Below are 27,263 nucleotides of genomic sequence, written 5' to 3' on the forward strand. Positions count from 1 at the left end.
AAAGCTTTGATTTATATTTTGTTGCGATTATTAATTGTTTAATGAGTGTAGCTAAAAAAATAAAAAATAAAATCACGACCGCATTAAGGAGGGTAAAACAAGCTAATGGAAGGTAAAATATGATAAAACCTTGTCCAAAGTAGATATAAGGTTAAATAACTGTAAAAGAAGATAACAATGAAAATACAAAGTCATTAAAATGTAAATAGAAGGTAAAGAAAGGGTAAAAGTAAGTACCAAAAAGTAAAATAGAAGATACAATGGTAAAACTATATTGAAGGTAAAAAAAAAAGGTTAAAAGAAGGTAAATAAATGGTGAAATAATGTAAAAATGTAAATAGAAAGTAAATACAATGTAAACAGAGGTAAAACAAGTTAAATAGAGGGTAAATAAAAGGTAAATAAGGCAAAAAAAAGAAGGTAAAATCAAGTTAAGTATAAGGTAAAATAAGGTAAATGAGATAAATACAGGTGCAGCAATTCAAATATAACTTAATAAAAGCTAGAAGATGTAAACAAAAGGTAAAACAAGGTAAAACAAGTTAAATAGAAGGTAAATTAAAATAAACGGTAAAGTAAGGTAAATATAAGGTAATGAAGGTTAAGGCAAAGAGAAAAATATTTGTATTTCAAGTTTTTTCCCCTAAATACACATTGAGGCTATATAATATGTTTTTTCTGATTATCCGTTTAGTCAAACAATTAATTAGTTGGATTAGATTAGTCGATTATTAAAAAAATCGATAGTAGCAGCTAGGGTTGTACGGTATACCGGTATTAGCATAGTACCGCGATACTAATGAATTATTATCATCATCGTCTCTGAAACGTTCACAAGTTGTCTTGTATGTTCACTATTTTATTTAAGGACTTAACTGCGATAAGAAACATATGTTTAATGTACCCTAAGATTTTTTGTTAAAATAAAGCCAATAATGCAATTTTTTTGTGGTCCCCTTTATTTAGAAAATACCGAAATAATTTTAGTACCGGTACCAAAATATTGGTATCGTTACAACACTAGTAGCAGCCCTACATATCGTAAATAATCATATTCACCATGTTTAACGTTGTACTGTGTTTACTGTCTGAGATTCCAGTGTGCAGTTAAAGTTGTTGGCAAACTACAAAAAAAAAATGTGAGAAGAAAAAAAAAGTTTTTTGTTACAGTGTACAGTGCATCTGGATAGTATTCACAGCGCTTTAGTTTTCCCACATTTTATGATACAGTCTTATTCCACAATAGAATACATTCATTTTTGTCCTTAACATTCTACAGACAATACCCTGTAATGACAATGTGAAAAGTTTTCTTTTTTTTTTTCTAATTAAAAATGTTTTTAAGCAGTAGGAACTGGTAAAGTAGCCAGGATAGAGGGACAGATGAATGCAGCAATGTACGGAGACATTTTGGATGAAAACCAACGCTTCCCATCCAACCTGATCTTGAGAAGTGCTGCAAAGAGTAATGAGCAAAGAGGAATGGGCGTAACTGCCCAAAGATAGGTGTGCCAAGCTTGTGGCATCGTATTCAAAAAGACTTGAGGCTGTAATTGCTGACAAAGGTGCATCAACAAAGTACTGAGCAAAAGCTGTGAATACTTACGTACATGTGATTTTTTTAAATTTTATTATTTTTAATAAATTAGCAAACATTTTAACTTTTCACATTGTCATTATGGAGTATTGTCTGTATACTTTTGAGGACAAAAAAATATTCTTTCCATTTTGGAATAAGACAAAACAAAATGTGAAAAAAGTGAAGCGCTGTGATCTTGTATTGTAGTATTTTGCTGCAACAATATATCGATTGACGGTGACTGAGATCTTTTTGCACCTAAAAAGCAAATTGGAACAATATTAGGATTATAAATACAACTTTTAGTTAAAAATGTTGATATGTTTCATCTATATTGCTAAGTAAAGTAAAAGTGAAGAAAGTATACAGCGGTACTGACTTTGTAGGTACTACTTGAATGAAGTAGCCTTGAATTATGACTAAAGACTCGCACCGAAACTACCATAAATAGAAAGTACCATAATGGCAGAAATGCTGACATAAAAATGAGATACAGTCACAGCTATGTCAACTGTCGTGATGGCATTGCTCTGGATGTTAATTACCGGCACAAAATTCCATGAAGATAAAAAAGGAACACTTTTGGACAACATTTGTACTTTTAAAAAAAAATAACAGTTCAGGCAACATTCAAGCCCGGGTGCTGTTTCAAAATAATATGTAAATAATACCCAACCCTAGTCATGACAACCCTAACATTCATTTGACTTTTAAGGCTGGTTTTCCACAGAAAATTTGTTTTGAACATTAAATTGTTGAACTTTTTGGTCATTCAAAGTATGAGGCTCCACTGTATGCATCAGTTTTTGCTTGCAACACCACACCCATAGTGTTTATGTGTAAGCATAAAGGTGGCTTAAAGGGACTAGGGGTGTTGTCATGACTTTTAGCACCCAGGTCATGCCTTTGTGTTGGTTTTGTGGGTGTTTTCCGTAAGTTTAGTGTTAGGTCCTGTCCAGCGCTCTTATTTCAATCAAGTCTATTAAGGTTCAGCTGTTGCAAACATTATTCTGCTTCTGAGATGCAAACGGTTTGCTGACTGCTAACATTCTGTTTGAGTTTACTTTGTAGCCTGTTTAGTTTTGTAATCACATAGTGCACTCTCAGCTGCACTAGCTCTTTGTTTTTGTAATTAAATTATTGCCTGCACGCTGTCTCCTGCTGCCATTTTCCTTTTTCGATCACGGCAACTATCGCTACCATGCGTCACAGAAGTAATGATATGCCAATTTAATATCACAGTAATTAAAATGACCACAGTAGTCATTATTATCGTGGGTTTTGTTGAATGTGCTCAAAAAGTACTTAAACACACATCTTTGGACCGAGTTTTTTTTTTAAATAACTAAAAATAAATAGACACACTGTTAGAAAATATCCTGTTTTGCATGGTTTGTGTTTCTTAACACTGTTAGTGTTTTAGTCTTAGTATTTTATCTGTTTTAATGGCTAAGCTTTTATAGTTTTAAATATTAGTTTGTACTTAAACACTGTAAGATGTATTTGATTGAAAAGTGCATAACAAATCAAATCTGTTATTTATTTCTGGCGGGGTTTGCGGCGTTCTACTGTGTTTAGCGGTCCTCGAACACACCGTAAAATTACCTTTGTCTCGAATTCCTTTGAGTGTATATCGATCACTCTGTTCTAAGTGCTTGTAGGTTCAATGTGCTCAATTGAATATCTTAGTTGCTCAAACTGAACTGTGTTTATATAAGTTCAGATTGGGGTATTTTTATTTCTTTATGGGGAAATACATTAATGTGTATTGTTTTCATTTTAGCATTGAAGCTAGCCAGCTGGTGCCAGTCAGTTGGGAGTTTATCAAAGTGCAGTTATTAATCACGGTTAGTGAATTTAAATTTAAAATGGTGATACTAACAGTCGGGAGTTGTGCCGCGTGTATCATTAATACAGATTATCGCTACACCCCCTATTAGGGACTATGGCACAGTCCACGTTTTTAGGCCTACACGGGAAAGTATTGTATCCTTTTAGGCCTTTCATCCGCATTATAGCAATGTTCTGGTTGCTCTGTAACAAAAAAATCTGGACAATGGGATATTAGATTCATTGTGTTTAAAATCCCATAACCACAATATATACATTAATTATAACCAGAGGTGTGGACTCGAGTCACATGACTTGGACTCGAGTCAGACTCGAGTCATGAATTTGATGACTTTAGACTCGACTTGACAAAATGTAAAGAGACTTGCAACTCGACTTAGACTTTAACATCAATGACTTGTGACTTCACTTGGACTTGAGCCTTTTGACTTGACATGACTTGACATGACTTGCCACTTTCCCCAAAATCCAAAGCTTAAAAAGTTATTTGGGAGCGCTCCGTATTTTTCATTTTCTTCGTCTGTCTATCAGCGTGTTATTCCTGTCAGCTGGTGTGCTGTCAGTACAACAGCCAATCAAATTAGAACTACGTTGTTTTCATCACACAGCATTCATCCAATCAAATTGCAGGACAACCAATGAACAAGAGTTGGTCCAACAACGTGCCAGTGATAAACAATTATGTTAAAGTTGGTTTCGTTCGGGTATAAAAACTACGACTTGGTCAACAAAAAACGAATTGCCGTATGCAAATCACGCAGTTCGAATATTACAGACGGAGACGCAACAACTTCCAACTTCGTTCGACATTTGAAGTTGCACAAAGAAGGGTAAGTTTTGAATGTAAGATAACGTTTATTGGCTAAGTAACGTGACTTTTATTTGCTGTGTAGTTAAATCAGTGAGGCTGCAAACTCACTGCTAACGTTATAACCATAGACATCTTATAAGTAGACGCAGCCTCGAGCGCTACTGCCTACTGGCGCAGACGAGGCGCGTGGCCGCCATCTTGGAGTGGTGATCCGCTCCACTCAGTGCAATTCATTTGGCAGGAGCAATGAACTGTCAGCGTATTTAATTCATTTTACCTCACTGAATACCACTGATTTTCACGCGCTTTTTTGTCATACGTGTGTAACAGACACATGTTTTGGCGTGTTTTATTATTCATAGTTTGCTCAACAGTAATATAATATTCTTATACGCTATAAGTGACCAGACGTCCGAGATCAAAACTGGGAATATAATCCCAGAGAAGGGGAAAAAAAACGGTAAGCTATTTTTAAGTTGAAGAAACAATATGATTAGGTTATATATACATATGCGTGTATCCTACATAAACAATGTATGAATACATTAGATATCTATATATCTTAGGGACCTATAGACTGTATCTCTGTTGCTTCAGCAGCAGAGAGTTTATTCTGTCTTGACACTTTGTATTGATATTTTCTATTACATTCTTCCCTTAAATGATAATGTTTGCAGTGATTGTTTTATATGTATTATTTTATGTAAGTCGCTTTGGATAAAAGCGTCTGCCAAATACTTAAACATATATAAACACCTGAAAGTCTTCATATCAGCTAAAACCACCAATCTGTTTCACTGGATTCAGAATAAAACCAAATTCTGTTTAACCCAACAATGTTAGTATTTGAATATTGTTACTTGAAGACTGATTCCTGGTTACAATTATACTGTTAAGAAAGTATTGTCTTATACTTTGCCTAAAATGAGAATGCATCATAATCAGTAGTGGCTGGTGAATTTTGTTTTAGGTGGGGCTGAAAGTTTGTAAACCAAACCCCTGTAAGGGCGTCATCCTCCCCCAGAAGATTTCTTTGTGATTTTCACATACAAATATTGAAGATCTTAGATCTTTCTCAACTCTGTGGTAATATTATTTTCATAAAATACAACCAATAGTACGTTAATGTTAAATCTTACTTGTGAAAAGTAACCCCCCGATTCCTATTTTCAACAGTCCGCTCATTTGAGCAGGAAAACGCTGAACACCATCTTTGTTTTCTACCTTTCAACTGTCAGTTTAGGCTGCTCGCCGGCTCCTCATCAGCACTTCAAGATGGCGGGCAAATTGCTCACATCACAGCAACCAATGCTGCGTCTACTTATAAGATGTCTATGGTTATAACGTCATTGCAAACACGGCAATCTGTTGCGTCCACTGCAGTTTGCTACCTTATTCATACTTTTTGTCAAGTGATTTTTTTTTAAGCAGGGTTTCATGAGGTACCTATACATAACGTTACGTTAGTCAATGTATCACACACAGTAACATTACGTTAGTCAATGTATCACACACAGTAACATTACGTTAGTCAATGTATCACACACAGTAACATTACGTTAGTCAATGTATCACACACAGTAACGTAACGTTAGACGGCAGTCAGCAGCACCGCATATTTTAGCCACCTACAAAAAGACAAACATAGTCAAATAAAGGTCAGTTAAAATGTATACTATATTAAGAATATGTGTACATATTGCATAGGGTCCTGACATCTAAAAAGTACAACTCTGTTCATTGTTATGTTCATATATTTGTTATGTTTTTCATGTGTACGCACACATAAACACACATACAGTATGAGATGAGATCAATGAGATAAGGTAAGAACAGGATAGAAACTGCTGTGGAACTAGTTACAATGCAATATGCCATGGAAATACAATGTTAACACTTTTGTGCAAATAAGTACAGTTGCACTTGTTTTTTTCAAATGTAAAGGAATGAGTTACATGTTTAAAATGACTGGTTAATAGTGCTATTTTGAAGTGCAATGTCAGCACTATCTTTTTCCCTGCTATTTCAAATGCACTTGTTTTAATAAATAAATACAGCGTTTTAAAAGCATACACAATCTGTGTAAATATATTAGTCTGTGGTTAAATGACTTGAAAGGACTCGAAACTCAAAATGCAGGACTTGGGACTTGACTTGAGACTTTCCAGTCTTGACTTTGGACTTGACTCGGACTTGCCCTGTCTTGACTCGGGACTTGACTCGAGACTTGAGGGTAAAGACTTGAGACTTACTTGTGACTTGCAAAGCAATGACTTGGTCCCACCTCTGATTATAACTATTGTATACCGTACCCCTGTCCACTTAAATCACTACCTGTGGGCTCCAGGGACTCACTGCATTAAAAACCTATCAACATCACTGCAGATTCCGGAGAGGAAAAATCTGACTAAACTGCCTTGTCGTTGTCATGTGGACAAGCGATAATGTTGCCGCCTCGTCACGTGACCAGAAGAACACGAGAAAACCACGCATGCAACAATACTGGACAACTGGGCTGTATTGCCCTTGTTCACACTGCAAGTGAATTCCGATTTTTTTGCACATATGTGGCGTGTATCGGAATTTTTCATGTCAATGTGAACAGTGCAATCCCGAATTTTCACATCCGACCAAGGCCTGTTTCATATGTGGATATAAATCGGGTATGAATCGGATTCGACTGCAGTCTGAACTAGGGATGTCCCGATCCGATATTTGAATCGGATCGGCTGCCGATATTTGCCAAAAATTGCGTATCGGCAAGGCATGGGAAAATGCCGATCCAGATCCAGTTTAAAAAAAAACTCCGGTCCGTGTTTTCCAACGCACCGATTTAAATAATACATTCCACTTTTCTGCTGCTCCGTAATTTCCGTTCCGCATTTTCCAGCACACCTTCAACACATCCACATGTCTGTGAATTCTCACGCAGTTGCTTTTAGCTGCTGGCATTACATGGCAGGCTCTTCTCACTCTTTCCTGTGTCTCCCTCTCACAGACAGCAAGTGCACCTTCTTACACACGTCACATACTGTCACGTCATACGTCACATACGTATACGTCCTCCCCGAGCAGAGAGGTAGCAGCATGGCTAACGTTAGCTGTGATGCTAGCGCAGGCGTGCGAGCAACGCTCCCTCTAAGGTGCTCGCCTGTGCAATTGCGCACTGTTTAAGCGTCCTCTGCGCATAGCAAATCTATGCCACGCACAAAATCTAATAAAAAAATAAGCGCATAACAATTTTCGACATACGGACACGACAGAGAAAACAGTTTTCGTCATCATTGTTCAAATATTGTGACGTCTGTCGAGACGCTTATCTCCAATCGGTGCCACACGCCCACACCATCAAAATGCTGAGGCAAAAATTTCCACATCAACACCGTATGAAAAAATGAGTGATTTTTTTAGTTGTGATTTCCTTCTCTGCATGCATGTTTAAAAGTAGCATATATGAATGCAGTATGAAGAACAATGTTTTAATGTAGACATGCAAACCTTGAAAGAAAATTTTGAAAATCAAGACTACATTTCCTGCAAATAGGTGCATTTCTATCCTATATTTTAACTTTAGATTTATTCTCATATCAAACTCTTTTGGCTGTCTTTTTGACACTTACATCAGGCGCCCACCTCCACACCCTGGATTATAAATAATGTAAATAATTCAATGTTTGAGTTTGAGTTTGAGTTTATTTCGAACATGCAAGTATACAACATGATACATCACAATCTCCAGTGATTATCTTGTGTGATGACTGTATTATGATGATAGTATATATCTGATAGTATATATGTATCATGAATCAATTTAAGTGGACCCCGACTTAAACAAGTTGAAAAACGTATTGGGGTGTTACCATTTAGTGGTCAATTGTACGGAATATGTACTTCACTGTGCAACCCACTAATAAAAGTCTCAATCAATCAATCAAAACACATAGAATCATCATACTGCTGTGATTATATGCATCAAGTGTTCATTCAAGGCTAAGGCAAAATATCGAGATATATATCGTGTATCGCAATATGGCCTTAAAATATCGCAATATTAAAAAAAGGCCATATCGCCCAGCCCTAGTTCAATGATGCCATTTCTGTTTGTCATGTATAATTTTGTCTATTTTGTGTTTATCCTTGAATAAACAGGTCAGTTTCTTGTTACCAACCATTGCGTATTATTCAAACTCCCCTAAATCAGCTGGCTAGTTGTTATCGAGAGTACTAAAACCCTTTTCAACATGATTCTGACAACTAAGTAGGCTAAATAACTTTAAACTTTAATACATGCTCGGATAAGCCAGTATCGGTCAGTATCGGATTGGAAGTGCAAAAACCTGGATCGGGACATCCCTAGTCTGAACGCTCCGGTCGCGTTCATCCGACCAATACGTCATCAAATAGTGATAAGCGTCATAGTTCTTCGCTGAAAAATCAGTTGACAAATGAGCCGAAACAGGCATAAATAATGTTTTAGGAACTCATGTCAATGTTCCAACACTCCTGCCTCTGACCCCTCAACAACAAGCTCTTCGAAGCAGACTTCGAAGCCATTGTCCCGCAAACTGCGAGAGCCGAAATGCTTGCCCTCTTCCTTCTTAACCTTCCACGTGCAGTAATTCGGTTTAAAAAATGTTGGCTTTGATGGCACAAAATCCTTGAAATTGCCACAAATGCGCCACAACTGATACCAGCTCAGTGGCCTAGTGGTTAGAGTGCCCGCCCTGAGACTGGGAGGTCGTGAGTTCAAACCCCAGCCGAGTCATACCAAAGACTACAAAAAATGGGAACCATTGCCTCCCTGCTTCGCACTCAGCATCAAGGGTTGGAATTGAGGGTTAAATCACCAAAATGATTCCTGAGTGCGGCCACTGCTGCTGCTCACTGCTCTCCTCACCTCACAGGGGGTGAACATGGGGATGGGTCAAATGCAGAGGACAAATTTCACCACACCTAGTGTTGTGTGACAATCATTGGGACTTTAACTTTAACAACTGAGACTTACTAGAATTTGAGCCATGTTTACTTCTGTAAACACACATTAATATTCACATTAAATAAATAAAAAGATCGGATTTGAGAAAAAAATCTGAATTGGACATCCTCCCCTGCAGGGTTAAAGTAGTCAGAACCTTGTTGTTCTCTATCAGCTAGACATATCAACATATTTTGTTGTCTTGTAATAAAGTAATTCTACTTTCGTCCTGAAGACAAGAGAGTTTGGGTTCTTGCGTGCATTAGCAATCATCTTGTTCTTGTGTTTGTTTGGTGTGTCGCAGAAGACGACCGACTTTATGTGCATGCGCTCTTTCTTGTTCTGTAGTTTTGGTTCTGTCTGTCTATTACGGATGTGGCAAAATCACAGTGGTTCTTGAGAAGTTTTTGCCTCTAAGTATGAGAATGCGTGAAGAATGCACTACCGACCTAACAAGACCTGATATGTCCGAAAGGGAAAGAGATGATGCGGTATTTTCTGCTCACACATGCTACCTGGTGGTTGTTTGAGCGCACTGCAGCTAGTCAGCCAGTCACACACAGGATTCTCACAGGAATGAGGCAAACATACAACCTTAACTACTGTATTAAGCTGTTTCACCTGGTAATTATTTCCCGTGTGGAAATGACTATTTATTGATTTAATGATTGACGTGTCGATGCAAATTTTTAATTAACCTGCCCAAAATAACCAAAACTTGAGTATTCCTGTGTGGACAGGGCCTTAGTGTCAGGAAACTGACTTGTCACACAAACGGGAGACTCCCAGGCTTGCCCCCGCTGACACAGAGGGGAGCCTCTCATTTACTCGCTGGCTGACTGGATATTTTTTCTCTCCTTGTTTTGTTTTTGCTCACAAGTGTGTTATCAGCACCCAAGGGAGCAAGTGATGAGAGATGACAGCTTGGAGAGAGGGAAAGAAGAACATGTGGTTGTGATGGCGAGTGAGCAGACTGGAGTGGATGTGCAAGGGTCAAATGTCGTTTGATATAATGTCTGTGGGTAGTGGGTGAACAAAGGGGCCATGTTTTCCACGACCAACTAATTTTTACCTGTTGGTACCTGTTTTTGAGTATTTGGGATTCCCATAAGTTCTGAACTTGTAAAATCGAACCATGGAGGCATGGTGGAGATATTTGTAAAACAATCTTACCATGTTCCAAACTTGCTTCAAATGAGCCGAATTTGAGACAGTTTCAAGTTTCAAGTTTCAAGTTTCAAGTTTCTTCACAATACCATATAACAATTACAATAGTAGTGAAATATCATCATTTAAAGATATTGGTACGTGAAAGGGTCCCCCAAATAAGCTAGAAGAAGCTTTTGACAGGGGGTCCAGAGGACAGTATATACATGGAATGATGAAACATGGTAGCAAGCACAACAACAAAAAACAAAAAAAACAAAAACAAAAAAACAACGCTATATGATTAACACAAGATAATAGTACTAAAGCAAGCATACACATACATACATACATTCATTCAACCATGCAAAACCCAACAGTAGTCTACCCCACATGAGGCATTAAATATAGGTGGTTAATAGGTAAGTTTTCAGTTTCTTTTTGAAGTTGAAGAATGGATACAGCATCTTGAGGCTCTCATTAAGCCGGTTCCAAATCTTTGGTCCCCTGCATACAACACTTCGAGCGGTACAATCCAGTAAACGATGTTTCCCTGATATCAGATCTAAGTTACGAGTGTTGTGGGCATGCTGGGGATGGTAGATAGGAACCAAGCTACAGAGCCTAAGATTCAGCCTGTAAATGACTTGATAGGTTAAACAAGCATTTTGATAAATATTGAACTCTGTCAGTCTTAAGAGATGATAATTATGGAATAGTTGTCTTGCTTGCCTTGTTACATTAGCAGATATCTCCATATATGGAAGAGGTTTACCCGAAGAGTTTGTGCGAGTTTGCCATTTTTATTCAGTTGTAGTCCAAAGTTGTAGTCAATTAGTTCCTTATTTTTCTCTATCCTCTTGTTGTGGAGCAGACTGGCTTGTACATGGACATGCATGCTAAAATCCTCTGCTGTAGCGTATAGGAGCATATAGTTCTACCTACCGATGTAACGATAAACAGTATTTACGATACCTGCGTTAAAACTACCCATAATTAGTATTACCATTTAAATTTAAGATTATCGAAAATCCATGATAGACAACTTCACTTTGATAAACATACGGACTGACTGGCACCAACTCACTTGCTTAAATGCTAACATGATAATTAAAGCTGCAAGCAGCGTTGATTAGGCCCTTGCTTCCTCATGCAGGAATGCTTAACGTATGCAGTCACATCATTCCAAATTTCACGACCCAACATAAAGCATTCAGGAAGATTGGAGCATGTGGAAAGAAGTTGTGACTGTTATAATTTGGTGATATTGTTGTCAATATAGATGCCTAGTTATAATCAGTTCCCGACCTTAAAGCCTTATATCGAAGTACAGTTGACCATTTGACGTCAAGTAATGACAGTTTGATGGTTGATGGCAAGGAGCAGTTTCTTTCCACCATATTTACAAATGGTTACGAATAGGTACTGATCCATCTAGAAATTCAAGGTGACATAATCATTATTTTAACCAATTGTTACCGTGATCTGACTTTGTGGAACCGAGTTAGAAATCTGAAAAGCTTTGTGGCGAACCATCAGATCAAAGTTTGGTGCCATGCCACACCCACATTGTATGGCCTAGGCAAAATTCCTTCTCAATTTATCATCTTCCATCTAACTAGTATCTGTTATTTTAACCATGGCTCATTTGGGCAAAGTCCCAAAGAGGAGTTTGTTAAAGTACAACCCCTGTTGTTGGTCTAAAAACGGACAACGGAAACCAAAGATAGCTAACTTCCTGTTTGTTTTCAAATATGGGTTCTTAAGATTTTTACGCGAGTCATGTCATGATAGACGTATACAGCAATTTTCGTGGCGATACGTGAAACTAGTGGCAGGATCTAATTTTTTCAAATTTTCAAGGGGGCGCTTCAGAGTCATTTTTGACATTTCGTGTTCAAGACCTTGAAAAAAAATTTTTTTTTGGGCAGAACCGGACAGGGCTTGCAAAAATTGGTGAGTTTTTGTGCATGTGAAGTGCCTCTAAAAGGCGATCCAAGTGGGAGAATAATGTTAAAGGAAGCAATTCAAACTTTTGCTGTTCGGGGCCCTAACTTATTATCCCACTAAGAAGCAACATACCCCAATCCAAACTGATATAAACATATTGTTGTCAGAACAACTAAGATATTTAATTGTGCACATTGAACCTACAGGCTGTGCTCTCTTAGGATAGAATGATCGTTCTATGCTCAGAGGAATAGAGACGCAGTGTTTTTACACCGCGTTCAAGGACAGCAGCACAGCGAAGGACACCACAACGCCCGGCAGAAATAATACATAACAATTACAGATTTTATTTATTCTGCACTTTTCATTTAAATAAAGTGCTACAGTACAAACTATTATTTTAAACAATAAAAGCTTAGCCATTAAAACATCAACTACAAAAGACTAAAACACTATCAGTGAAACATAAGAAACACAAAACATACAAAATAGTGGCTTTTCTCACAGTGTCTATTTATTTTAGTTATTTAAAAACAACTCGGTCAAAAGATTTCAGTATGTAAGATCCATCCATCCATTTTCTACCGCTTGTCCCTTTCGGGGTCGCTGGAGCCTATCTCAGCCGCATTCGGGCGGTAGGGGGGGTACACCCTGGACAAGATGGTCTATAAAACACAATCTATGCACAATTTTAACCAAAGCACCACATAGATGACAAGGAAGTGTTTTAAATGTATAAAAAAATCACATTATGACCTCTTTAACATACCCTTTTTTGTTAAACCTGGGCAAATAGTATTGTTTATTAAATGCCAATAACTGCTGTACAGGTTTACTGATACAGTATCAACAAATATGGAAGCAGTCTTCCATCCATCCATCCATTTTCTACCGCTTTTCCCCGTTTAAGACTTGACAAACCTAAACACATGTTGATTTTCTGTCCGTCTATCTTTGGTTTGTCTTACTTTAACTTTCTCCTCGGCTTCTCTATTTCCTACTTGTTGTTCCAGCCGTGGAGTTAACTGAATTAAAATGTAACGAAATTAAGCTGGTGTACTTGGCGGGCTGTTTGTCTCCACTTTGACCAGGATTCTCTCAAGCTCCTCCTGTTTCATTGAGCCTGCGAAGCGAATACAAACATCCATTATTCTCTTTTTCAATACAGTCAACTTGCGCTGTGGCCCCTCTTGTTTTGAATAAACAACTGACTAGACTAATAAGGAAAAAAGCTTTACTCTTGCATTCGAAATGATACGCCCAGATCCTTTTTTTTGCGTTGACTTCAATTCGCGACAGTTTATTCTGAAAGTTGTGGCAAAAGTCGCAACGTTTTGAGGCTTAGTTTACTTTCAATAAAAAAAAAAAACGATATCTCAGGTATACTGTCTATACCAGAGGTCTTTAACAGTAGGTGTGTGACACCCAGGGGGTCTGCAGAGGTAGTGCAGCTTTATAATAAAAACACAAATAAATAATTACATAATTTATGTGAGTATTTAATATAGCTAGCAATTAGTGCTCTAGTTATCACCTAGCAATTAGCACACCTGTTGTCAGCCAGCGATTTACGTACCAGTTGTCAGCTAGTGTTTAGCTCCAGTGATGGGTTCCATTCACTTGTGAACCGATACGGTACCATTTATCTGGTAAAAGATACTGGTGGTCAATGGTATGTATTTTTTTTGTTAATACTGTTAATATTAATTGTTTTTTAAAATAAAATCGAATTTTGTAAAACAACGTTTGAAATGAGCTGATTAGGATAACTGCTGTGCAGCTGTTATATCTTGTTGTATTTCGAACATTTTGAGTCTCAATTACAGTTACAAGTCAAGACTTTAGATAACAGTAGTGAATAGTTTATGCTGTGTTGGCGAGTCAGTTCAGTCTTTGCTAGTTAGTCTTTTGTTGTGCCCTAAAAAGTGTTAATACAGTAAGAATTGTACTTAGTACGCACCATCTGTTTGATTGTGACGTGCATCTTCGTTGTAGTTTTCATTAACAAATTTGGAGGTGTTGAAATCGCCATGTAAAATCGCCAATGCTAATCAGTAACATATCAATAGCAAAGCCAATATACATTAAGATCAAGTTAGCACATTTTTGGAAAAGTGGAACCTACCTTAACTTACATTGGAGCGTGCGGAAGTTGCCTCCCAGTGGGTTCTGCTGATCACACACGTGAGCTGGAGACCGGCGTTCCGGGTTTAACAAGGTTTTATTTGTCATCAAGTTTATCGCACGATATTCGACTTTTCAGTCCAACTCCTCCGTGTTCCGCGTGCTTCTGTCTCTCCAAGCCCTCTTCCTCCTCCTGCTCCCGGCCGCTACTGATAAGAATACCAGGTGACTAGACAACTAACCCCAGCTGGGCAATCTAACCACCTGTCAGCTGTGTTCCAAAGCCTGCCCTGGCACCGACCACGCCCCCCTCCACAGAGCGTTTTTGAGCCAATTACTTTATTGGCATTGAAAATTGCAACATTACTTACAGGTAGTTCGACTGAGTCAGCTCTCAGTGCTGCTGGAGTGATTGCCAAGTGCCGAAGCGCGATACACTGACTGAGTCGGCAACCAGGCGTGACCGAGGTACCATTACATGGCACCGTTGGATTTTACGTGAATCGGTGCCCCGTAGTACTCGCGGGATTCGGTCGGTGCCAAAAATGTACCAGATTCAGTACTCATCCCTAATTAGTAGTGGTTAGCTAGTTATTAGCGGCGCTACACTATATTATTTGAATCTCTTATTATTTATCAATAACCGTTAGGAGCAGTTTAATTTAAAACAAATGTTTACATAATATATAAGTAGGGGTCCCTGGCCTGGAAAACACTGAAGACCCCTGGTCTATACTTAACGGGTGTTTTCTATTCAGCTACAGTTTTAATGAATGGGAATGCAGAATATCTCAATTTCAAATAACTTAATTGTATAATATAATAAATGAAATTTGAGACATTTTTTCTCTTGTGTTAATCCACCAGGGAGACAAATGACAGTTGAATGTTCTTCAAACCCCTCTGGGCTGTATTTTAATTACGTCACTTGGCAGTTAAAAGTGCCCTTAATCCATTTTCCTATTTGTTCTTTACAATGTTTCACTTACCTCCTCTTCTGCTCTCCTTTTACTTCTTGGACTCTTGATATACATATATATCCTTGTCTTAAGTGTGTCTTTGCTTTTTGTTTTGCCTATTATTAACATGAAATCCCTCTGGTGCTTGTAACTGTGGTAACAGCTCCACTCTTAGCTTGTGTTTGTATTTATTGCATGTGTTCTAAGGTGGAACTCCCCAGTGGTTTTCAGACACACCCTGCCAGACATGTTCTGCATGTAGCTTTTCAGATGTGACTCCTACTACACAGTGTTTAATGTTCTAAGGTTTGATGACGTTCATAGTCAGGAAATCTTTTGTTGCGTGGACTTATTAAAGGGGAATATTATCACAATTTCAGAATGGTTAAAGCCATTAAAAATCAGTTCCGAGTGGCTTATTATATTTTTCGAAGTTTTTTTCAAAATTTTACCCATCACGCAATATCCCTAAACAAAGCTTCAAAGTGCCTGATATGGCTCAATAGCTTCAGTTTCTTCTTCAATTTCGTTTTCGCTACCTGCCTCCACACTACAACCATCCGTTTCAATACATGCGTAATCTGTTGAATCGCTTAAGCCGCTGAAATCCGAGTTTGAATCCGAGATAATGTCACTATAGCTTGCTGTTCTTTCCGCCATGTTTGTTTGTGTTGGCTTCACTATGTGACGTCACAGGAAAATGGACGGGTGTATATAACGATGGTTAAAATCAGGCACTTTGAAGCTTTTTTAAGGGATATTGCGTGATGGGTAAAATTTTGAAAAAAACTTCGAAAAATATAATAAGCCACTGGGAACTGATTTTTAATGGTTTTAACCATTCTGAAATTGTGATAATGTTCCCCTTTAAGCAGTCAAGGTAATGGTGAGTTGTAGTTTAGAATGTCACACATTTTCCACTGATACATGATTTCCAATTCAATGAAAGGTTAAGAACCATTTCTGAAATGCCCCCACTTTATTATTAATGATGTATACATTTCATCCATCCACAATCACATGCTTACAATGCATTAATTGCAATTGGGCTTTTGGACATCCTAAGAATCTAGATTGCATGTTAGGCTAATTTGAGACTTTAAACAATCCAGAGGTATAAATGTCCATGAGTTTCTATTAGGGAAGTTCTGAGAACAGTTTCATGCTGCCGATACAATCATCCATGAGTGAGATCAGCTGACACCAATACAGATCACATGTATTAACTGTAAATTTTTAAATATATTTATGGTGAGTGCTTGACACTTGCGGCACAGCCCCAGAAGCCTCTGGCCCAAGTATACCGTCTTTTTAGGACTACAGAGCGCACCTGGATATAAGCTGCACTAACTAAATTTTATAAGAAAAAAAATTGTTTCCCATATATAAGCCACACGGGACTATAAGCCGCAGATATATACGCTGTGAAATTGGTTATTTAAATGGTATGTAAATGTTTATTTATATACCTTAATTGTTTCCAAACAGTGTCTGTAACACAGAAATAAAACAGCTGATCAGACACAGCAGAAGTCATTGTCATGGACCCACTGGCTGCGGAAGCTAGCTCTCCAATCAGCTAAATAAGATTCAATAACTCCACGGTGACGTCTCTCTGAATTTACAGAGGAATTTATGAAACTGAAACAAGACAAAATTAATGCCATTGCAAGTTAATAATACTAACGCAGACACTAGTAGACGTTTTAGCTCATTAGCTAATGTTAAAGACGCTAGCTTTATTACATAGCACGTGCAAATATGCATGAAAAGACTTCTACAAACATCACACATGTTACGGTTTAGTAAACTGTTTTAGTTATATTCTAAAATTTACAAACGTTGCTAGGAGTGATGAATGAAGAATCCTTTCGAGCAACACCTGCAGTGAGCAAACTCATTCACAAGATGGCGCCATTGCACAAAAAATAACACCTTTTACGCTTGAATGAAAATTATTGAACACAAAAAAAATATCCATAAATTAGCCGCACCGTTAAATAAGCCGCAGGGTGCAAAGCGTTGGAAAAAATGTAGCGGTTCATAGTCCGGAATTTACGGTACACTGACAATACGAGGAGGAAAGCGTTGGCATTAGCAAATGTTAGCATTTAAGATAGCGAACTGGCACCAGTCAGCCTGAGTATTGATCAAAGTGCAGTTATCAATCAATCATGTTTTTTCGATAGTTTTTATTTAGAACGGTAATACTAACCATCAGGAGTTTTACCGCGGTTATCATTATTACCGTTTATCGTTACATCCCTGCTAAGCACTTATTTGTTGGTGTTAGGGCTGCACGATTATTCGACATCAAGGTTTTAATTAGTGCGATTACATAACCACAAGAAACTGAGGTTTTTTGTTTATTTTCTTCGCCGCCATCGGAAATGTCCATAAAAAACAGTTCCTTTTATCCACCCCGATTACACTTCCTCCTTTTCTCTCCTTTCCTGCGTTCCAGTGGTTTCATGCCCCCATCTTCCGGTCCTGCCCTCTGGTCCCATGCTGCACAGAGGATTCTGGTAGATGTAGTTTATTTTTAGACCGGTCAATGCAAAATCGCCAGAAAAAAACTACATTCATTCCGTCAGCTGTCACGGCATTATTGTAAGGATTTGGAAACCGCAATACCACAGTATCTACAATACTGTTACAGCCCTTATGTATACTTTTAATTGTTTTTTTCCTTCAGTTTAAGATCATGATGTAGACAAAATCACTTAAGTTTGTCTGCATAAAGCTAAATATTTTCTAAAGTAAATGATTGTTTATTGTTCTAATGTGTGGCACCTTGAAAAAAGAATACTGTATGTTGATTGACAGTGTAAAAGTAACAGGTCTTCTCTCATTCGTTATTTTCGCAGTTGTATGCATTTTTATGGATAAAATTTAAAAATCGCAAATCGAATCACAATTTTGGCGACAAAAATGGCAATTAAGTTTTTTTCTCAAAATTGTGCATCCCTATTGGTGTTGTTTCAAGCTAGTTTAGCTGTTAGATTAGCTTTGCGCGTGCTCTTGACTTGCTTTTTGGTGTGTAATAATAATAATGATAATGTATTAGATTTATATAGCGTTTTTCCAGACACTCAAAGTGTCAGGTTCAAAAACTGATGACATCTATTAAACAACACAAGAAGCAAGGAATTTAACAGAGACATAATTAAATTTGGCTCAGTGAGGAGAAACGCATACACCTGTACCCTTGGACAGTGTTCCACGCTCTGACGAAAGGTTGTACGCCTCCTCTTTTATTTGGACTTTTCCTGATTACATGGCAACAGCTGTTTCTCAAGGGACGGGGGTCGTAAACAGCCATCGCCTTTGATTACAAACAGTTCAAAGAAAAGGTCGGTTCAAAGAAAAGGTCGTAAAAGAGTTCAAAGAAAAGGTCGTAAACAGCCGTTGCCCTCGGTCACAGAACAGTTCAAAGAAAAGGTGCCTGGAACTTGAGCAGGTCCTGCTTTCTCTCCCCTTTGTAGTTCTCGGGTCAAGACAAAATCTTTCTGTGGATTACCAATACATCAAAGAAACAGAACACCTTCATGTTGCTTCCCATCCTACACAGTGGAGTTTTACAAGCCTTCTTCTTGGTAGGATCAAAGACAGCTTTTGTCTTCTCGCCGGGAACTCATGGCAACACAAAGTTTTGTGATAACTTAGATACAGTTATTCTAACACAAAGCACTTTACAGTGAGAACTGAGAACACATCATTCACTTCACTTCAGATTCACCTGTGATGGTGGTAAGCTACATTCGTAGCCACAGCTGCCCTGGGGTGGATTGACGGAAATGTGGCTGCCAATTGGCACCTACGGTCTTTCCGACCACCATTCATACACCAGTGTAAGCGGCACTGGGAGCAAAGTGGGTGAAGTATCTTCCCCAAGGACACAACGGCCGAGACCAGAATAGCGGAAGCGGGGTTCGAACCATGAACCCACAAGTTGCTAGACAGCAGCTCTACCATTTGGGTCACGCCGCCCCATTTTTAGCCTCATACATACATAGCCTCCAGTGGTAATCCTACTTGATAATGATATTTAAGAAACTAGGACATGCAGTTTATTTGCCACAGTAGATGTGATTATTATAAGCCCCGGGGAGCGGCTCCACACTGTGTATAGCTACTCATGATTGTTTGTCAGCTGGAGGACTAAAAATGTAATGTGTGTCAGCCGGAAGGTATCGGCAGTTGTGATTGGCATTAAAAGGCATACTTTTTCACGAAAATTGTCAATGTTTTCTTGCCTAATTGCTCTTTGCTATTGTCTCTCTTTCTGATGCAGTGTCGGATGATCTGTAAGGAGGTGTCAGCTGAGACCATGTATGATGTCCTGCATGACGTTGAATACAGAAGGAAATGGGACACAAACGTCATTGAGACCTTCGATATCGGCAAACTTACGGTCAACGCGGACGTTGGTTATTACTCATGTATGTTTCAAAGTTGCTTTTTACAGCCAATCTAATTTAGTTGGCATATAAAATGCATGTTCCTTGTGTTTGCCAACAGGGAAGTGTCCAAATCCACTCCGTAACAGAGACTTCGTCACGCTTCGCTCCTGGTTGCCGATAGGGAAGGATTACATCATCATGAACTACTCGGTGAAACATGCGGTACGTTCACGCACCGACACGCATGTCCAGATAAGGTTGGCCTTGGCTTTGCGGCTTGTGTGTGTGCAGAGATACCAGTGCAGCGAGATGCAACAAATGAACGCACATCGGCCAAACTGATTAAAGGTTGATGTAGTTCAATAAGCTTTATGCCGCATGAAACGTCCTATAATATAAGGAAAATGTTATGTGTGCATTAGGGTTGTACGGTATACCGGTATTAGTGTAGTACTAATGAATCATTTTCGGTACTATAACGCCTCTGAAAAGTACCGGTCCGCCACCCCAAAATGTAAACAAATGCCATTGGTGGATCTACAGCAGGGGTGCTCACACTTTTTCTGCAGGCGAGCTACTTTTCAATTGATCAAGTCGTGGGGATCTACCTCATTCATATATATAATTTATATTTACTTATTTATGAAATATATGTTTTTGTTAACAAGTTAAAGGTGTTTAATGATAATGCAAGCATGTTTAACACATATAGTTAATATTGTTAATAAATTAAAGGTGTTTAATGATAATACAAGTATGTTTAATACATATAGTTAATATTGTTAACAAGTTACAGGTGTTTAAAGATAATGCAAGCATGTTTAACACATATAGTTAATATTGTTAACAAGTTAAAGGTGTTTAAAGATAATACAAGCATGTTTAACACATATAGTTAACATTGTTAACAAGTTAAAGGTGTTTAAAGATAATACAAGTATGTTTAACACATATAGTTAACATTGTTAACAAGTTAAAGGTGTTTAATGATAATTCAAGCATGTTTATCACATATAGTTAATATTGTTAACAAGTTAAAGGTGTTTAAAGATAATACAAGCATGTTTAACACATATAGATTCCTTTCTTTCATGAAGACAAGAATATAAGTTGGTGTATTACCTGATTCTGATGACTTGCATTGATTGGAATCAGACAGTGGTGCTGATAACGTCCGCATTTTCGAATGGAGGAGAAAAAAAGTCCTCCTTTCTGTCCAATACCACATGAAAGTGGTTGGTTTTTGGCATCTAATTTGTCCAGCTTCCGTACTCCTTTGTATACACTTTACAAGAAATACATTGTCGGCAAACTCCGTAGCTTGCTAGCTTGTGCACGCCAGCTTTCTGAGACTCTTATTTTGTTAGCGCAACTGTGCAGTCGGTCTTTGGAGTTTTGACGACAAGTACGGCGCCAGAGTCTGTTGAAATAAAGTGTTTCTCGCCTTCCAGTCGGTAATTTTAATGAGCTGGCAGCAGCCAGCGTCATATCAGAAGACCCTCGGGTGCCGTGAATGGCAATCAAGTGACGAAAGTGACGTCATAGTGAAGAGTTATGATCGCTCATTTTTAGGACTATTTTTTTAATGCCTGGCTGGTGATCGACTGACACACCCTCCGCGATCGACCGGTAGCTCGCGATCGACGTAATGAGCACCCCTGATCTACACCTAACATCCACTTTAATGATACCAAGTACAGTAGCGTATCTAGTCGATACTACTATGATTACATTGATTTTTTTGGCATCACAACATCTTTCGTTTTTAAAAAATGTATATTATGTTTATAAACTCAGGAAATATGTCCCTGGACACTTGGGGACTTTGAATATGACCAATGTATGATCCTGTAACTACTTGGTATCGGATTAATACCCACATTTGTGGTGTCATCCAAAACTAATGTAAAGTATCAAACAAGAAAAGAATAAGTGATTATTACATTTTAACAGGAGTGTAGATAGAACACGTTAAGAGAGAAAGTAAGTAAATGAACAATTAGATTAATAATTCATTTTCTACCACTTGTCATTAATAATTTTGACAAAATAATGGAATGGAAAATGACACAATATGTTACTGCATATGTCAGCAGCTAAATTAGGAGCCTTTGTTTGCTTGCATACTAATAAAAGACAAGTTGTCTTGTATGTTCACTATTTTATTCAAGGACAAACTTGCAATAAGAAACATATGTTTAATGTACCGTAAGATTTTTTTGTTAAAATAAAGCCAATAATGCAATTTTTTGTGGTACCCATTATTTAGAAAAGTACCGAAAAGTATCGAAATAATTTTGGTACCGGTACCAAAATATTGGTATCGGGACAACACAATGCATATGTACAGCAATGCATGTACATATGCATTGCTGCCAACTCTTCCGGAAATTGCCTTTGTCAACCGACATCCCGATTCAATTAAAAATCTCCCGGACTGTGAGGTTATTGTGTGGAAATAAAATAGTCGGGTTTGTCAATCAAATTGTGAAAGTAATACATAAATATTGTGTGAATGTTGTATTAGACTTTGCAAGCTTGATATAATGTCGGGAGATCTACTGGATTGTGAACACCAAATGTCAGCGACTGTATAATACACGTATGTACTAATGAACTAATGTCTCCAGGATGTGATTGCGAAAACTAATATCAAACGGATGACTTTTATAAGCCTTTTAACCAGAATATATTTTTTTGCTGATATTAGATCGATATTTATTATTAGACCTTTTGGTTCTTTTGGGTGGCCCTAGACTTATGTGTCTTGAATGTACAGAGAGAAGATTAGGTGGACTCTATAACATCCACAATGCTTCAGTTGTTCTACTTTCAAAAGCCATTCTCATGTACAAGCAGGATGATTATCTGCAACCACGTGAGGTGAAACAAGAATGGAACCTCCCTTGAGTTCCATTTTCTGACGTGGACAATAATTATTTAGTGCATGTACAACAGTTATCGATCCTTGCCCCTGTGTAGGTACGCAACAGAACCAATTATTGCCAAATGTCCTGATTATTCTTGCAACTCCAAATGTGTGGTTGTGACATGCTCAACAAATAATCTAATCAATTGATTACAATGTTTGTAGACTACAAAGAAATCATTCCTTGTGACCCTTAGACCACTATAGTTAATCTTTTCTTTTATTTTCTGTTCTTCCTATTTGCCGTTCTGTTTTCTCTCCCACTTCTATGCATTTTAACTCACTAATGCAATGTTTACAGAAGGATAAGACCGCTCATGTGACTATTAGCTGTTGACTTCCACCTTGCCTTCCGCATTCCTGCATGGACAAATGCAAAAGTCGGAGAGCGTGAATGTACTGTATCAGGTGGTCTTTTAGGCTGCAGTTCCACAGCCACATTTGGGACGGTCGACACTAAATAATGGTGTTCAGAGTGGGTCATCAGGAATTTGAGAGTAAGTGAAGTTATAAAATTGCAATTCACACGTTAATGCGTTCTGAAGATCAAGAATAACTTGTTTCATTTGGGGGTAAAAGCCGAGTTCCATTTGGGAGCAAACAACCATTTGTATTACATTTTGTCTTCTCAGGGTACTGTAATATAATAGAGATGAAACTTGGAACAGTGAAACCTCGATTTACAAACTGAAATTGGTTTTTGAACATGGTTCGCAAACCGAAGTGATAATCTTCCCCTTTAAGGAAGTTTCCGCTTCCTTCTGCCTTTGTTTCTGTCAGTACTCTACACAGCACCCATCATTGTCCCACCCACACAACCATCTGATTTGTTACAGACAGAGCGGTAACAGACAATCAGCTGTGCGTATTCAGAGTGGTAACAGCCAATCAGCAGTGCGTACTTAAAGCGCATGTAGTCAGTGCTTAGCGTTTAGTAGGTAAGCATCAAGCGGCGGACTCTCCCCAAATTATAATAAACACCTCCCAGTCAACTACTAGTAACATCACTATGAGCCCGTTGACCTTCTAGAAATATCAACTGCAGCTCAGCTAGCTCGCAGTCCTGGCTTGAGGTGAAGGCTAATTCGCTTTTAGCGTAACGTTAGCTCATTTTGCGGTGTGTGTGTGTGTGTGTGTGTGTGTGTGTGTGTGTGTGTTACGGACAGCAAAGCCCTGTCTGTCTGTTATTTCACTTTACCTTTTTCTGTGTTGATTGAGCTGTGTTGAAGCAGCAAAAAAGGACATTATGTTAAATGAAGAGTTTCTGCCTCTGATAGTTGATATAATAATGTAAGTGCATCATTAAGCCTACATGAACTCCATGGTGTTCAGGGATGAATAGTCTCTCCTACCATTTTTTCAGCTATCGTTACATTAATCATTAGTAATGCAGCAGCCTAGTTTTGAATTGCAGGGCCCCTGCTATCACATGTTAATAAAAATATAACATTTCCATAATAAAAATCAACTACAGGCTTCCCAAATGCTGTAATAAATTAAGCATGATGAGTTGACTTGAAACTGTTTAATGTTGCACTTTTTATATGTAGAAGAAACGTTTTGTCATTTCATTTAATCTGAGCAACAACTTGAGGCAGTTCAATGTTGATTAACGTGGGCAGAATTATTATAGTGTTCCCAATGTTAAAAGGATAAAGCCATTGTTTACAAATTTTGGTAAATAAATAACCAAAAAATTTATATTTTGTCGTTTTCTTACTGTACCGAAAATGAACCAAACCGTGACCTCTAAACCGAGGTACGTACCGAACCGACATTTTTGTGGTTATTGATGGTCAAGCGTCCTCTTTGGTCTGTGGTTCTAGATACATCCATACGTTCTTACAACTAAGTAGAATAGGTGTCTTCATCCATATTCGCAGAAGCCTGACAATGAAGCTTTCTTTGAATTACTGTAGGGGTAAAAACCATGTAAGAAGATGTCTAAGATTGTCAATGAATCAAGTAATTTGGGGTGATTGAGTGTTCCTGGTTCGGATCCAGCTTTTGTCACTGCTGCGTGTCATTGGGCAAGACACTTCACCTTGCTCCCAGTGCCACACATGCTAGTTTAAGTGTAGCGTTGTAGATCATGTGTTTCACAATGTAAAGCGCTTTGAGTCACTAGGGAAAAAGTGCTATTTACCGTATTTTCAGGACACCCACTAAATTTAGGATTTTTTTCGATATATTAGTCGCACCCGTCTATAAGTCGCAGATACACTTTATACGTTGTGAAATGATTTATTAAGACATAAATGTTTATTTACGTACCTTAATTTATATACAGTGTATGTAAAACGGCTGATCAAACAAAACAGACTTCATCGTCATGGACCCACTAGCTGTGGAAGCTAGCGCTCCAATCAGCTAAACAGACTCAACAACTCCACGGTGACGTTTTGGTAAATTTACTGGGGAATTTGTGAAACTAAAGCCATACAAAAAGAAGTTAATAATACTAACACAGACACTCGTAAACGTGTTAGCATAATAGCTAATGCTAACCACGCTAGCTTCATTCCGATAGCACGTACAAATATTCAGACATCACACATGGGACGGTTTAGTAAGTGTGATTTGTTTTAGTTACATTGTAAAACTTACAGATGTTGCTTGGAGTGATGGATGAAGAATCCATACGAGTAGAGATGCTATGGACGATTAGAAGACGGAACGGCACTTGCACTTCTGGTTCAAAGCTTTGAACAGCAGTAAATGCGGTAGGCATTCACCCAGTAACACCGGCAGTTGGCAAACTCGTCCAAAAGATGGCGCCGTAGCACAAACAATAACACAACATTTCAGTCTCTTTGCATGTGTTTATTGAAAACTATGTGCATTATGGCCGTCAGCGAAGAAAAATCCATAAATTAGTAGCACCTTTTTATACGCCGCGGGGTTCAAAGCGTAGGGAAAAAGTAGTGGCTTATAGTCTGGAAATGACAGTACCGGTAAATATAATTCACAATTCACCTAATTTAACGATAAATGAAAAGGAACTCGCTAGGTGGAAGCAACAAAATTAGGAGGAAAAAGATCGTAAAGCCAAATATCCCTGAGCGGGAACATTACCGCTTCCAACCTAATGGGCAACATTAACCCATCAACACTGACGAACGAGCCGGGGTGCCAAAATTGTTGGAAAGTTTGCTGTAGCCTTTGAACTGACATACTTCCTGCATTCTTGCCTGCAAGACCTAAAAACACTTCCCAATTGTCAGAGAGCCGAACATGTCTTGTTAGTTTAGCTAAAAGCAAGTAATCATTAACCAGTAAGCAGCAAAACTGAGGAGGTACTCTTATTCCCAATCGCTATCAGCATGAATTCCTACTATGTCACCCATTAGATGAGCGAATGTACCTAAAATAGATGTGAAAAGATAAAGTAGGAGATTCTTGTTTCCGAGGTTCTGATTGCTTCTCCAGGGCCTCGCTGTGGGCTTGTTACAGTTCGCCCAAGTTCTTAGAAGTCTCCTTCATCATCCTGATGAATCACATATATGAAATATTAAATATAGTTACAGGGGATATTTAATTATATTAATGCCTTGTCGCTGGTTTTGCGTGGCCTAGATTAGGACCAGTCTCTCATTGACTGACAGCTTACACAACCCAGTTTTAATTAGTGAGCGTCAGCGTTAAAGAAACAGAATTGGGTGGAGGCAACACTTACCAGATAACTATTTCAAGCTGTTATTGTGCTTGGTTTGTGGACATATAACATCTCAAGTTGTTTAGATGACGTGTGCGCATAAATAGTTGTTGCGTTAAAACTCAAGACAAGTTTGAAGTCACGTGACTTCAAACTTAGCACCTCGTTGGCTGGCTTTGAGACAGAATCAATTGCTTCCGCTCTGAATTTTTCTGCACTATATGTTTTTACACTGAACTTTTTTACACATATTTTTTATACGCTGAATTTTAAAACACTGTATTTTTGCAAAATTTGCAATTTGCAATTTTTTTAAGACACTAATTTCGCTTACAAATTTGTATTCAATGCGGTGAGGTGGCGACTTGTCCCGGGTGTACCCTGCTCGAATGCAGCTGGGATAGGCTCCACGAAAGGGGATAAGCGGTAGAAAATGGATGTATGGATGGATGAAATTCTCATCATCGTCTGATGTGGAAAAAAAATCCGTTCACAAAATTCAAATGCAAAAAATTTTGTAATAACTTTTCTAATAATGACTGAATTAACCCTAATGCAGGCCACGTGGGTAATTGCCAAGAGCGGCTTTGCAAGGGTTAATGAGGTAAAAAAAATAAAAAAAATAAAAAATTTTTTTTTTATTGGTAGGGGTTTCTCGATACAAGTTTTTAAGTACCGTATTTTTCGGAGTATAAGTCGCACCGGCCGAAAATGCATAATAAAGAAGGAAAAAAACATATAAGTCGCACTGGAGTATAAGTCGCATTTTTGGGGGAAATTTATTTGATAAAACCCAACACCAAGAATAGACATTTGAAAGGCAATTTAAAATAAATAAAGAATAGTGAACAACAGGCTGAATAAGTGTGCGTTATATGAGG

At 38.1% G+C, this 27,263-nt stretch overlaps 1 protein-coding gene across 2 annotated transcripts in view; it reads left to right on the forward strand.

Annotated features, from left to right (window-relative positions):
* The window catches only part of stard10 (StAR related lipid transfer domain containing 10), a 51,726-nt gene that overhangs the window by 14,412 nt on the left and 10,051 nt on the right, over positions 1-27,263 (forward strand). For both annotated transcript variants that reach the window (XM_061925967.2, XM_061925968.2), the window contains 2 exons: positions 19,690-19,837; positions 19,917-20,020. In XM_061925967.2, the coding sequence (XP_061781951.1) occupies positions 19,690-19,837; positions 19,917-20,020 (252 nt within the window). The remainder of the gene's footprint in view (positions 1-19,689; positions 19,838-19,916; positions 20,021-27,263) is intronic.

This window comes from Nerophis lumbriciformis, linkage group LG30 (genome assembly GCF_033978685.3).
Source record: "Nerophis lumbriciformis linkage group LG30, RoL_Nlum_v2.1, whole genome shotgun sequence".
NCBI lineage: Eukaryota > Metazoa > Chordata > Actinopteri > Syngnathiformes > Syngnathidae > Nerophis > Nerophis lumbriciformis.